Source organism: Epinephelus lanceolatus, chromosome 11, assembly GCF_041903045.1.
Source record: "Epinephelus lanceolatus isolate andai-2023 chromosome 11, ASM4190304v1, whole genome shotgun sequence".
Classification (NCBI taxonomy): Eukaryota; Metazoa; Chordata; class Actinopteri; order Perciformes; family Serranidae; genus Epinephelus; species Epinephelus lanceolatus.
In genome coordinates this window covers 43,009,605-43,025,114 of record NC_135744.1, presented here as the reverse complement: position 1 = coordinate 43,025,114, position 15,510 = coordinate 43,009,605, and the positions used below count along the sequence as shown (strand labels likewise).

At 43.0% G+C, this 15,510-nt stretch overlaps 2 protein-coding genes across 2 annotated transcripts; both read right to left on the bottom strand.

Moving 5' to 3' along the window:
• Positions 1–4,143: 4,143 nt before the first annotated feature.
• On the bottom strand, positions 4,144–5,106 carry LOC117269225 (odorant receptor 131-2-like). Its single transcript, XM_033646116.1, has one exon. The coding sequence runs from the start codon at positions 5,104–5,106 to the stop codon at positions 4,144–4,146; it is 963 nt and encodes a 320-aa protein (XP_033502007.1).
• Positions 5,107–13,197: 8,091 nt separating this feature from the next.
• Positions 13,198–14,160, bottom strand: LOC117247289 (odorant receptor 131-2-like). Its single transcript, XM_033611712.2, has one exon. The coding sequence runs from the start codon at positions 14,158–14,160 to the stop codon at positions 13,198–13,200; it is 963 nt and encodes a 320-aa protein (XP_033467603.2).
• Between the last annotated feature and the right edge of the window lie 1,350 nt (positions 14,161–15,510).

Here is a 15,510-nt window from a genome sequence, read left to right as displayed (position 1 = left end):
CTTGACTGAGCGTTTCAGTCCAAATGCATATTTGGTACACAAGGCTGGATCTGACAGTCTGGTCCCTGAGACCATAGATGAGGGAACTTAGACACTTTAGATAACGCCAAAAAAAGCGGTGTGCATACTTGACATGAGACTGAGGCCTAGCTGCACCAGATGAAGCAGCAGTGTGTTACAAGCCTTCAGAGCTGAAGCTTTGTGTGTGGAAGTTGACCTGGCTGCTATCATCACACTAATGTAAGAGTGTATAAAATAAGTGTATGCTTTGTCATAATCATTAGACAGTGGGTCAACAAACGTGTCTTCTTCAGCACAAAAATCTTTAATCCTTTCTGTAATATAACCAATGGCTTAACATTAGTTGGCTCTTGGGACATGGAATGTCACCTCTCCGGTGGGGAAGGAGCCGGAGCTTGTGGAAGAGCTTGAGCGCTACCGGCTAGATATAGTCGGCCTCACCTCGACACATAGTTCTGGCTCTGGAACCCAAGTCCTTGAGAGGGGTTAGACTCTCTCCTTTGCTGGAGTTGCTCCTCCGCCTTTCCCCTGGAGCAACTCCAGCAAAGGAGAGAGACTAACCCCTCTCAAGGACTTGGGTCGATCGATGGATCGATCATCACCGGGGTGAACCCCAACGTACAGGCAGAGAGTCTGGGGGCTATCAGAAGGGCCGGGGTGAGCTTTCTGATAGCCCCCAGACTCTCTGCCTGTACGTTGGGGTTCACCCCGGTAGACGAAAGGGTTGCTTCCCTGCGCCTTCGGGTTGGGGAACGGGTCCTGACTGTTGTCTGCGCTTATGCGCTGAACAACAGTTCTGAATACCCGCCCTTTTTGGAGTCCCTGGGACGGGTGCTGGACAGTGCCCCGACCGGGGGACTCCATTGTTCTGCTGGGGGACTTCAACGCTCACGTGGGCAATGACAGCAGGACCTGGAGGGGCATGATTGGGAGGAACGGCCTGCCTGATCTGAACCTGAGTGGTGTTCAGTTATTGGACTTCTGTGTGGGTCGCAGTTTGGCCATAACTAACACCATGTTCAAACATAAGGATGTCCATCAGTGCACGTGGCACCAGGACAGCCTAGGTCGCAGGTCAGTGATTGACTTTGTAGATGTATCATTTGACCTGTGACCATATGTTCTGGACACTTGGGTGAAGAGAGGAGCAGAGCTGTCAACTGATCACCACCTGGTAGTGAGTTGGATCAGATGGCGGGGGAAGACGCCGTGCAGACCTGGCAGGCCCAAACGAGCAGTGAGGGTCTGCTGGGAATGCCTGGCGGAAGAACCTGTCCAGATGAACTTCAACTCCCACCTCCGGGAGAGCTTCAACCGCGTCCCGAGGGCAGAGGGGGACATTGAGTCCAAATGGGCCTTGTTCCGCTCTGCCATTGTCGAGGCGGCGGTTGCGAGCTGTGGCCGCAAGGCCACTGGGGCCAGTCGCGGCGGTAATCCCCGAACCCGCTGGTGGACACCAGAGGTGAGGGGAGCCATCAGGCTAACGAAGGAGGCCTACAGGGCATGGTTGGTCTGTGGGTCTCTGGAAGCAGCTGACAGGTACCAGCAGGCCAAGCGGAGCGCAGCAGCGGCAGTCGCGGAGGCAAAAACTTGGGCGTGGGAGGAGTTCGGTGAGGCCATGGAGGAAGACTATCGATCGGCTCCAAAGAGGTTCTGTTGGTTGATAGTGGTTGATAGTTGAACCTCAGATTGAGGAGGAGCAATGTGGTTTTCGTCCCGGACATGGAACCGTGGACCGGCTCTTTACCCTTGCCAGGGTGCTGGAGGGGACATGGGAGTTCGCCCAACCAGTCCACATGTGTTTTGTGGATTTGGAGAAGGCTTATGACCATGTCCCCAGGGGCATCCTGTGGGGGGTGCTCCGGGAGTCTGGGGTTGGTGGCCCCTTGTTAAGTGCCATCCAGTCCCTGTACCGAAGGAGCACGAGTCTGGTTCGCGTGGCCGGCAGTAAGTCGGACCTGTTTCCAGTGAGGGTTGGACTCCGCCAGGGCTGCCCTTTGTCACCGGTTCTGTTCATAACTTTTATGGACAGAATTTCTAGGCGCAGCTGAGTGGTGGAGGGTGTCAGGTTCGGTGACGAGAGGATCTCGTCCATGCTTTTTGAGGATGATGTGGTCCTCCTGGCTCCATCGAACAGTGACCTCCAGCTCTTGCTGGGACGGTTCGTAGCCAAGTGTGAAGCGGCTGGGATGAGAATCAGCACCTTCATGCCTGAGGCCATGGTCCTCAGCCAGAAAAGGGTGGATTGCCCGCTTCAGGTCGGGGAGGAGGTACTTCCTCAGGTGGAGGAGTTTAAGTATCTCGGGATCTTGTTCACGAGTGAGGGTAGGATGGAGCGGGAGATTGACAGGTGGATTGGGGTGGCGTCAGCAGTGATGCAGGCCCTTAACCGGTCCATCGTGGTGAAAAGGGAGCTTAGCCAAAAAGCGACCGAAAGACCGAAAGAACGAGATTGCGAATACAAGCGGCCGAAATGAGTTTCCTCTGCAGGGTGACTGGGCTTAGCCTTAGGGATAGGATGAGGAGCTCGGTCATCCGGGAGGGACTTGGAGTAGAGCCGCTGCTCCTCCACATCGAGAGGAGCCAGTTGAGGTGGTTCGGGCATCTGGTAAGGATGCCTTCCAGACGCCTCCCTTGGGAGGTGTTTCGGGCATGTCCAACCGGGAGTAGACCTCGGGGCTGCCCCAGGACACGCTGGAGGGATTACATCGCCTGGCTGGCCTGGGAATGCCTCAGGGTTCCCGCGGAAGAGCTGATGGAAGTGGCTGGGGAGAGGACTGTCTGGGCTTCTTTGCTGAGGCTGCTGCCCCCATGACCTGGACCTGGATAAGCGGAGGACGATGAGTATGGGCTTAATATTACTCATGTATGTGTTGTCCCACACCTCCACACAATAACTAAAGTATGGCAAAATAAGTGAACAGTACAGAATTCTCATTGCCTTATGATCTAACACGTTCTTTGCTGTGCTCAAAACACATTTTACTTCACATGTGCTATAGATTTCCAGGACATTTTATTATCCATTAACACACCCAATAATCTAAACTGAGACACTCTTTCAATGTAAACTCCATCTATAGACATTAAAACCATTTCATCCTTTCCCTATTAGTAGAAACCATGAACTTAGTTTCATTCACATTTAAGGGTAATTTCTTGTCATCAAATCCTCTTTTCAGTTTGACCATTTCATTTGTAAAACTTCCTGATAAAACTTTTAAATCATCTCCTGAACTACAAGAATTTGTGTCATCTGCAAACAACACAAATTGCAACATATCTGACGTTTTACATATGTCCCTGATATACAAAATAAAAAGTTAAAGTAAAAAAGTAAAAAGTTAAAGTTTATTTCAATAAAAGTATCTGATTTTTGTTCAAACAATTTTTCAAGCACTTTTGCTTGTGAAAATTGTGAAAGCAAGGGCACTGGTCTGTAATTAGTAAAGCTGTATTTATCACCCAATTTAAAAAGTGGAATAACCTTTGCTACTTTCATTCTGTTTGGGAAAATACCTGTATGAAAAGAAAGATTAAAGATATAACAAAGTGGTTTGGTTAAACAGCCAATAAACTTCTTTTTACTATAATCATGTCTATCCCATCACCATCAGTTGATGCCTTTTATTTTTCAGTTTTACTATCCTCTCCAAGAAACATAGACTGCAACACTTTACTTTCCCCATTCCAGCTACCCTGTATTTCCCAGTCATGATTTTTTACAGACTTTACAAGATTAGGCCCAACATTTACAAAAACAGAATTAAATTTGTTTGCCAGTTCATATATTTTTTTACACATTCCTGTTTACATTCAGCTGAGAAGAACACACATCCGAGAAGACTAAATCCAAAATGAAATGACAATTTGAACAAATCTCTTTCAAATCATTGTGGCTAACACCTTACATTGGTTATTTTGTTGTTGGCTTCTATATGTGGATTTAAGACATACCGACAAAAGTACACTTAAAAATTGTTTTTTAAAAAATGTCATCATTTGAAAAATGACTTTTGAATTTGTTTTGCTTGATTATGAACAGTGAATATGCTGACTTCTAAAGGCCAGTCAGATGACAACATGAACTTAACAAAGAGAGATAAAATTATTACATGTATCCTAGGGTGATATTTCAGCCTTGGCTGTAATTTCTGAGAGTTTCAGGTGAAAGCATGTTTGGTACACAAGGCTGGATCTGACAGTCTGGTCTCTGAGACCATAGATGAGGGGACTAAGACACTTGGGGAGAATGACAATAAACACATATAAAAAAATTTGGATGCGCACAAGAACTGTCCTTGTGACAATTGTTGAGATGGCTCCAAGAAATGAATTGTGCATAGTCGACACAAGACTGAGACCCAGCTGCACCAGATGAAGCATCAGTGTGTTACGAGCCTTAAAAGCTGAAGTTTTGCCTGTGGAGGCTGACCTGGCTGCTATCATCACACTGATATAAGAGCAAATGATTGCAACACTAGCTGATACAAACAGACAATAAGTGTATGCTTTGTCATAATCATTAGACGTTTGGTCAAGGAGAATGTTTTCCTCGGCACAAAAATCTTTCATCTGCAGACTCTCCAGATCTTCAAATGGAAAATCTAACAGTAACAGAACTCTTGTGAGGACATTTAATGAACTGAAGATCCAAACCACAATGATAGCCACTGCTGTGTTTCTGATGGTGATGATGGCAGAGTGCCTCAGTGGGTAGCACACAGCTACATATCTCTCCAGAGACATCACCACCAGTGTGACAGGAGAGATATCATTTGTGAGATTGGAGAACATGATAATAAGAGCACACACAGGATATGTCAGCCTTATTCTACAAGCAGCTAGTAGGTACAGTAACTGACCCACTGCCATCTGGATAGTCTCTGCTAAAAGGAGGTTAAACAGAAGAATGTAACGGGATGTCTCACGAAACACAGTTTTACTCCTCAAGGTGAATAACATGACCCCGTTAATGAAGAGAAACACACAGCATGGTAAAGTAGTCAGAGTGGAAAGCACCATTCTTTCCAGTAGGTCCCGTCCAACAGTGATGTTAGTCTGAGACTGAGTCGCATAGGACATCTTAGAGAAGCACTGAAGACATGAGAAATTCAACCTGTTGATGTCATTGTCAGATAAAAGCACAATAAATCTCTTCATCCATCCATCATCTGTGTTCAATTCCACGTAAGCAGAGCTGGTCTGCAGGGTTCTATCTATTCTACACATTGTATATGAGCTTTGCCCGGCCCTAAACCATGTTCACGTGACACTATCACATGTCAGCAAGGTTAACATAGTAATAGGTGATGTAATCTCCCTCTTATCATTCCCCCACCCCCTGGTCCATGTCATTATGACTTACACAGTTGAAATGTGCACATAATTAAGCAAACTTTATTCCTATTACTTTATTCCAAGTTGCAGTTACAGTTTACATCCATGTTTGTCCAGGCTCATATTTAGCCCTGTAGAGGACAATACTGCAAATTTCAATGTTGCTGCAAAGAAGTCATAAATTCTGAAACAATGATGCTTCACGCACAAAAGATCTATACAATCAGCACAGTTTCATTATTAGAGTCACCAATTCAGGATCTGACCAAATGTCTCGCCTTCTGTTCCTGAGATATGATGTTGAATAATGGCCAGAAAATTATGCACAGCATAATGATGTCACAGTAAAGTTGGCCTTTGACCTTTTGGATATGAAATGTCATCACTTCATTATTGTATTATATGAGACATTTTTGTTCAATTCTGTCATAAATACAGTATGAGTTCATGTTTTATGGACAAAAACATGTTCTGCAAAGTCACAATGACCTTTGAACAGCAATTTCTAATCAGTTCATTCTTGGGTTGAAGTGGCAGTGTTTTTCGCGAAATTTTTAGAAATGCTCTCAAAGTGTTCTTGAGATATCACGTACACAAGAAAATGATGAATGAGACCACAGTGACCATGACCTTTGAACAAAATCTAAAAAACTCGAGATTTCAATTTCTGAGGAAACTCCAGGTGTGAATGCTGGATCTTGAAAAGCTGACACTACACTGAATTGCTAGCTTTGAACGTTGAATAATAACTAGGGATGGGTCACGATTTTCGAATGTCAAATAGTCGTTTTATTTTTGAAAAATCGTTTTTTTAATGCGACTATTACTATTCGCCATCATATTTCCCCCCTTTATTTGACATGCAGTTCAGCTCCTAACCGCACAAGGGCAGTATAGGATTGCTACAGCGGTGTGAGATGGGCTACCAGCTAGTTTTTTTTCAATTATTCAAAAAATTGTCAAATAGTTGCCATGATTTTCAAATAGTGTTTTTGCTTGTGCTGCCCATCCCTAATAATAACCTTAATGTATTAATGATGTGGATTTTTTTTTAAACATTACCTTAAAGCTATAGTTGGTAATGTTGGAGAGCTAGCAGATTTGAAAGCGGCACCTCCTCTAAGCTCCACCCCCTCCTCCCCCTCCCGTCAGTGCTCCGTCCAAAGCCATGGCCCCACACAAACTTTAACGCACATCCTGCAGTAGAAGTCAGCTGGGCAGAGGAGAGCCGAGTAAAATAACAAATCCCTCCGAAGCAAACAAATAATTACCTGTCCAACAGAAAGACAGCAACCTCACCTGCACCGATGTTGATGTCTGGTTTGTCCTCTCACTTTATCCAAAGCCTTTTTCGTCGCAGCCTTTTCTGCCCCCGACTTTCTTTTCTCAGCCTGTTTAGTGGGGCGAGCCGTTGCAAGTAATGCTGGAAGTGGTACTTTTGGCTGCATTTTCTCTGCCACTGTTCAGCAAACTCCTGCTAACGCAGTATTTCTGCTGAGGAGTGTGCTGAATATTTCCAGCAACGGTGATACGTGATGAGTGCACACAGGGAAGAGGAAGGGAGGGACAGAGGGGGGCTCGGGCAGGACGAAACATGAAGCCATCTGATTGGTTCTTTCCATTCGCACCGAATGGCAGGGATTGGTCAGAGTTTTTACAGGCCTGCAGCTGCCACAGAGGTCGGATTTTTTTCGTTCCTTTTTCTGAACACATTATGTATTGACTACTCTCAGGATGGAAGGACCATTTTAACCAATATAACAAGAAGTGTTTCTGAACAGGATTACCAACTATAGCTTCAAACACAGTACATTAAATTGCGGGTTTTAAAGTGTAAAATAAATTAAAGTATAGTTGAAAAAGTGGAAATGGGTCTAATTAGTATGAATGTCATTGAAAAGTTGGATGATACCAATAATGTTGAATATTTTTAGTTAATGAAAAGCTGACGCTAAACTGATTTGCTGGCTTTAAAAGCTGAATAACATCAATAATGTGTAAAATTTGGAATATCTAGAAGGTTTTTGAAAATCTGCAGACTAAACTGCTGGCTTACCTGTGTGAGAATAGGTGTAAGTGATGGGAACTGTCAAAATAAGCAGAAATGGATCTAATTAGTATGAATACCATTCCTTCCTTCCATTCCAAAACAGCAAAAAAAACAAACAAACAAACAAAAAACAATTTTACATGAAAAAAAGTTTTTGTTGTTGCAATGCTGCTCGTCAGGGAGGGGCTGCTTACGACAGTGGTCGATGTGAAAATGTGAACGGCCCCATCTGGAACCAGTGTTTGGTTTGTCTGTTCAGGGCTACTGTAGAAACATGGCAGTTCAACATGGCGATCAACACAGACAAGGACCTGCTCCCTAAGTAGATATAAACTTCTAAAGTAACCAAAACACGACAATTCTTATTCTCAGGTGATTATACACTAAAGAAAACATACTTGTTATATTATGTTCCATTTTGTGCCAATGTATCCCCCTAAATCCGACACACACTAGACCTTTAATCCATTTCTGTTTGTTTTTGTTCTTGCTTTGTCTTTCTTCCCCAACACCATCTGGTTGCCCTTTCACTATCCATTACATGTCATTGCTCTTTTTCAACAGTTTGTTTTACAGTTATGGTTACAGACACTCTCTCCACCTCCCTACACTTGGATTTTGAGTTTAATTCATTTGCCAATATAGAGACAAAACGCACAATAAACAAAGTTGAAGATGAATTTGACTGACAGCATTAGCATTATTATTATTTTTCTCTCCTGGCCATTATGTCTGTGTAATGAAAGTCTGATATTGTGCCAGCTCTAGTTCCTAGTTTCCCTTCCAAATCTGGCTCTCGACTGGCCTCTCTCACCCTTTTATGCAACCTCACCTTTTCTCCATCACGTTTGACACAATACATTATTAGATGTTCAGCATTTACAACTATATTACAATGTGCACATACGTGTGACTTAACTTTTCCCAACAGAAATAGTGTCTTATATAAACCAGTGTGATCAGAATCAAAATTGGTCAACCAAGTTGGTCTTAACTTACAAAGAATTTGCTCTGGTTTTTGGTGCATAGATTAAAGGTACTATAAACATATTAACAGGAAATAAAAAAAAAACAAAAAACTCAAACCTAGTTCCTCATTTAATGGGTACATTTCCTAAACCAATTTAAACATTATTATGCAACTTAAGAAATCTGCCATTATTCCAAAAAAAAAAAAAAAAAAAGCACAGAAGAAGCTCTAACATGAAGTACAACCAGTGGTGGGATCAGGGGTTAGGTGAGGGAAAATGCCCCCTTGGGTGAAAAACATTGGTAGACCAGCCAATTTTATTAAAATGGTACAAAAATGAAAAAGCACCTTGACCCACTATAGATCAATTCACAGTGATGTCACACTAACAACAATCACTTCCACTTAGACAACTGGCATTTACCGCACTTTTCCAAATAGTAGCCTGGGCGTTTATTTCACAAAATCAGTTTTGACCCCAGGCCTTTAAAAGAACCAGGGCCTATTTGCTCAAGGCTTTTTTTTTTTTTTTTTTTTTTTCCACCGACCTGCACCAGGCCGTTATTTGGTTACAGTTCCTGTCCAGTATGTTTTTTAGTGCAAAAATACTGTATAATGTAGGAGTGAGTTTGTGTACAAAAATCTCTAAACATTTTGAGTGGGTCATTTTTTTCGTGTATACGGGTTTCACCGCTGGGTGGTGCTATTGCATTATAAGAGTAAAGCCCCAGTTATCCGAATACCAACTGAACGGGCCATTTAACCAACAGTTACAGGCCGCCACACCGAAATATCGCCATTCCAACGGTCCACCATCCTGAATTCTGGTCCCTGAGTCCTGACAGTAAGCTATGGTGAGTCTGTAGAAGCTGTATTCCTCATGTATGTCGGCAATTTTCACCGGGGACGCACATGAGTAATTCAGGCTGACATTACCTGTTTTTCAGCGAACTCTTCTGGTAATTTTATTAAAAGGCATGGCATATAGGTCCACAGTAACTTATTATTATTGGGTCTTATAAGAGTGGGCTACAATGAGTACCGGGCCATCAAATCACAGCATCCGTGGTGAGAGGACACGGAATTGTGTGTGCTTTTACGCAAGCGGGTCAAGGCAATCACGGATATTTGATGTGGGAAAGATGTAGCCAGATGTATTACCTGTTTTAGATACATGGCTGTCTGTCCGTCCGTCCACAGCACGAGTCATGTGCACCACTTCACCACCGACCCGTGCGTAAAAGCGCAAACAGTCCCTCAAGGAGGGACAGCCATGAGGCAATGAATGAGGAAATAATCGCCCGGGCGTTTAATCGGACCGGCGTTTAATACGCAAAATGGGGTCAAACCCCCGGCGGCTATTAGGTGCCCGGTGGCTATTTGCCACTGGGCGACTATTTGGAAATATATGGTAATTTCCATTGCAGAGATATATGAAATCAGCAAACTCATTTCAGCTGTAACTGTAACATTTAAAGATGTATTGTTTTTTTCCCCCGTTAAAGGTTTTTTTTTTTGGGAGTTTTTCCTTATCCGCTGTGAGGGTCCAAAGGACAGAGGGATGTCGAATGCTGTAAAACCCTGTGAGGCAAATTGTGATTTGTGATATTGGGCTTTATAAATAAAATTGATTGATTGATTGATTGATTGATTGATTGATTGATGGATTGATTAAACACAATCGTCTGACCTCACTGACGTTTCTGCTGTGCTTATCTTATGTGCTGTGTTGCTTTACTAGCATTTCAGATAAACCACCGGCACAGAAGCTAAACAATGTACTGCTGTGGACAAGGGCTGCAGCAAAACGTATTTTATTCTTCTAACAACACCCACCTAAAATAAAAAAATCGGTAACAGGCTTCGGTTTACACACTAAGGTATTGAGGCAGGAGTGGATCAACAACAGTTGTATTCTGCAAAGGAAAATCACTGTTTTTATCAGTGGAGTCTGGTGACTTTGAGAAAATGGCTTCAGTTACTTGTTGTCTGACAGCAAGGTAAAGGAGATGAAAATATTCTAAATATAACATACACTTAAACTGATACTGATATTTTGTAGATGACTAAAAACTAACCAATTGAGGCAATGTTTGCTTAGCGTGGCTTCATTTAATGAACATGGCACAGGTGATACTGAGCCTGGAAGTGGTTGTGAACAAACACTGTGATTTGATCTGCCGAGGGTTGTGCTGATGGGCGATCGGATCGCCCATCGGCGATAGAAGGGTTTTTTCACGATGTCTCTTTTATATGACGATGCAATCACGAGGTGTGGGGGGGAGACAGCGCATGTGTGGAGCATGCTGACGAGATCGAGGCTGAGTGAGAGGAGACAGAGGGAGGCTGCTTAGTGAGAGAGCAGAGGGTGGGGGGAGGGGGGGGAGATCAACGCCTCCGCCCGTTCGACACAAGCATACTCGGGCCTACTATTAGCGGAGCGGACTCCGTGAGGAATGTCCGCAGTCATTCGGGCTTTCATAGTCAAGCGCACTTCCGCGTTGTAGTTTCCTGTAAAAATGTCCGTGAAAAATCCCCGCGATGTGAAAAATACATGCCGAGCAGTCACTGGTGCGCGGAGCGGAGTCCGCGCGGTCGTAAAATCTGAGCTTTGCGTGCACAGGGCTTGCGGACATCTGCTTTGAGTCCGCGTGGGCCTCCGCGGAGTCCGTTCTGCGTATGTTCCGCCCGAGTATGTTTGGGCCTTAATGCGCATGTTGCGGAGCGGTGAACAAACCAAACAACACAATGTCAGGAGAAATTGAAAAGATATGCCGTCTATGTAAAGTCAACTTGCAAATTAAGGAGCCATTACATGTTCAAGAGTTTTGTAAAGCTGCTCAAACGCCAAAGAGAGGCTGTAAGTGAACGTTTCAGCGGCGACGCGTAATGACCCCCCCCCCCAGTTACATTTAGTTGAGAAGAAACCACATACAGTCAGGTCCATAATTATTTGGACAATGATACAGTTGTTATCATTTTGGCTCTGTACACCACCACAATGGGTTTTAAATGAAACAATGAATACCTGCTTAAAGTGCAGACTCTCAGCTTTCATTTAAGGTTTTTTTCAAAAATGTAGTATGAACCGTGTATGAATGACAACCATTTCTTCACACAGTCCCCCGACTTTAAGGGCTCATAAGTATTTGGACAAACTAACATAATCATCAATTAAAGTCAGTTTTAATACTTGGTTGCAAATCCTTTACAGTCAATGACTGCCTGAAGTGTTGGACACATAGGCATCATCAGATGCTGGGTTTCTTCCCTGGTGATGCTCTGCCAGCCCTTTACTGTAGCTGTCTGCACTTCCTGCTTGTGTTTTGGGTATTTTGCCCTCAGTTTTGGCTTCAGCAAGAGAAACGCATGCTCAGTTGGATTCAGGTCAGATGATATGACTTGGCCATTGCAGAACATTCCACTTCTTTGCCTTAAAAATGTCTTTGGTTGCTTTTGCAATATGCTTCAGGTCAATGTCCAACTGCACTGTGAAGCATCGTCCAATGAGTTTTGAAGCATTTAATTCAATCTGAGCAGATAATGGTGCCCCAAACACTTCAGAATTCATCCTGCTGCTCTTGTAAGCAAGACAAGACTTCACTAGAATAAATACAGAGGGTTTATCACAAGATGCAAACCATTGGTTAGCCTTAAAAATGGAAGGCCATATTAGAGTTTGTCAAAAACCATCTAAAAAGCCTGTACAGTTGTGGAACAGCATACTATGGACAGATAAAACAAAGATCAACTACCAGAATGATGGGAAGACAAGAGAAGGAAGAAGGGAAGGAACTGCTCATGATCCAAAGCACACCACCTCATCAGTGAAGCATGGTGGAGGTACTGTTATGTCATGGCCATGTATGGCTGCCAGTGGAACTGGTTCTCTTGTATTTATTGATGATGTGACTGCTGAGAAGAGCATCAGGATGAATTCTGAAGTGTTTGGGGCACCATTATCTGCTCAGATTCAACTAAATGCTTCAAAACTCATTGGACGATGCTTCACAGTGCAGATGGACATTGACCTGAAGCATACTGCAAAAGCAACCAAAGACATTTTTAAGGCAAAGAAGTGGAATGTTCTGCAATGGCCAAGTCATATCATCTGACCTGAATCCAACTGAGCATGCGTTTCTCTTGCTGAAGCCAAAACTGAGGGCAAAACACCCAAAACACAAGCAGGAAGTGCAGACGGCTACAGTAAAGTAAAGTAAAGGGCTGGCAGAGCATCACCAGGGAAGAAACCCAGCATCTGATGATGCCTATGTGTCCAACACTTCAGGCAGTCATTGACTGTAAAGGATTTGCAACCAAGTATTAAAACTGACTGTTTAATTGATGATTATGTTAGTTTGTCCAAATACTTATGAGCCCTTAAAGTCGGGGGACTGTGTGAAGAAATGGTTGTAATTCCTACATGGTTCATACTACATTTTTGAAAAAAGCCTTAAATGAAAGCTGAGAGTCTGCACTTTAAGTAGGTATTCATTGTTTCATTTAAAACCCATTGTGGTGGTGTACAGAGCCAAAATGATGACAACTGTATCATTGTCCAAATAATTATGGACCTGACTGTATATGAGTGACAACAACTTGAACAAATCCCTTTCAAATCATTGTGACTAACATCTTTTGTTAGTTGTTTTGTTGTTGGCTTTTATATGTGGATTTAGGATATACCGACAAAACTACAGTTGAACAGTTGTTTTCAAGTTGTTTTCCCTTATGAACACTGGATATGCTAACTTATAAATGCGGGTCAGATGACAACATGAGCTTAAAAAAGAGAGATTAGATCATTCCATGTATCTTATGCTGATATTTCACCCTTCCCTGTGATGACTGAGAGTTTCATTCTAAAGCACAGATTGACCACAAGGCCAGATCTGACAGTCTGGTCTCTGAGACCATAAATTAGGGGACTAAGACACTTGGGGAGAATGACAATGAACACATATAAAATTATGTGGATGCGCACAAGAGCTGTCCTTGTGGCAATTGTTGAGAAGGCTACAATAAATGAGTTGTGCATAGTTGACAGGAGACTGAGGCCCAGCTGCACCAGATGAAGTAGCAGTGTGTTACGAGCCTTCAGAGCTGAAGCTTTGCCTGTGGAGGCTGACCTGGCTGCTATCATCACACCAATATAAGAGCAAACAATTGCAACACTAGCTGATATAAACAGAAAATAAGTGTTTGCTTTGTCATAATCATGAGATGTTGGGTCAAAAAACATGCTTTCCTTGGCACAGAATTCTTTCATCTGCAGACTCTCCAGATCTTCAAATGGAAAATCTAACAGTAACAGAACTCTTGTGAATACATTTAGTGAACTGAAAGTCCAAACCACAATGACAGCCCCTGCTGTGTTTCTGATGGTGATGATGGTAGAGTGCCTCAGTGGGTAGCACACAGCTACATATCTCTCCAGAGACATCACCACCAGTGTGAGAGGAGAGACACTGGTTGTGAGACTAGAAAACATCATGAGAACACCACAGACAGGATATGTCAGCCTTATTCTACTAGCAGCCAGTAGGTACAGTATCTGACTCAGTGCCATATGTAGAGTGTCTGATAAAAGGAGGTTGAACAGAAGAATGTAACGGGAGGTCTCACGAAACACAGTTTTACTCCTCAAGGTGAATAACATGACCCCGTTAATGAAGAGAAACACACAGCATGGTAAAGTAGTCAGAGTGGAAAGCATCACTCTTTCCAGTAAGCCCCGTCCAACAGTGATGTTGGTCTGAGACTGAGTTGCATAGGACATCTTAGAGAAGCATTGAAGACATGAGAAATTTAACCTGCTGATGTCACTGTCAAATAAAAGCACAATAAATCTCTTCCTGTTGTATTGTGAGAACAATGAAAGTCCAACACCCATTAAGCACAGACACCTGTTGAGTCACATCGTTCATCCATCATCTGTGTTTATTTTCATGTGAGCAGAGCTGGTCTGCCGGGTTCTATCTATTCTACACGTTGTATATCAGCTTTGCCCGGACCTAAACCATGTTCACATGACACCGATCACGTCAGCATGGTTAACATCTTAGTAATAGGTGACGTAATCTCCCTCTAATCATTCTCCAACCCCCTGGTCCATGTCATCAATGATTTACACAATTGAAACATGTACATAATTAAGTAATCTTTATTCCTATAGTGCCTCTCAAAACCACAAGTGCACAGAAAACACAGAACCATATAACACAACAATAATTTGGGAGGACTGTCAAACACAGAGCATTCTCGGAACCCATCGGCTGTATTAGGCGTCTGACTTCGGGCAGACGACGATACAACCTCTGGGGGCAAATCCTTGATTTTTTGGCATTCCGGTTTGATTTGGGCGGAGGAGGCAAATTTCCATTTCCGACTTCCATTTATATATAAGTAAATATGCTGAACCATTGCGATGGATTCAGAGTTTGCAGTGACGCCAATTACCTTCCGCCTCGTTAGTTCACCGCATGGACCAGCAACTGCAGCCAGCTCAAACGTGATCGGTCAATATCATGCGGACTGCAAACAGCCAACAATCGGAAACCAGGGCTCTTCCGCTCTTCTTCAGGAGGCAAGATCTCCGGGGTTTGCCTACAGACTCTACATTCACTGAATGTAGAGTTTGTATATAGAGATTAAACAGAGTAATAAAAGAGAACTAGAAATACCTCCTTGTGGTTCGTTCTATAACTCCACAAAGCGCTCATGGTCAGAGGTGGACAGAGTACACAACTTCATTACTGGAGTAAAAGTACAGATACTCCCTGTCAAATATTACTCCAATACAAGTAAAAGTAGTTTAGTCAAAATATTACTAAAGTTAAAGTACTAAAGTATTTGCTTAAAAAATTACTTAAGTAAAAATACTTTAAAAAAATCTCAGGAAATACAAGAAAGGAAAGTAGCTTTATTGTCACTCTGACGCGATTCTGCAACGGAAATGTTTATAGCTCAAAAATAAACAAATAAAGGCAAGAAGCCTCAGAACACAAACTCAGCTGCATTCATCAACAAATGAAATTGCTTCATATAACCAAGAAAACACATTTCATCCCCAACTGTATGTCTTCTCACAAAAACCCAAATTTCCTTTACTTGTAGTCACATTTGAACA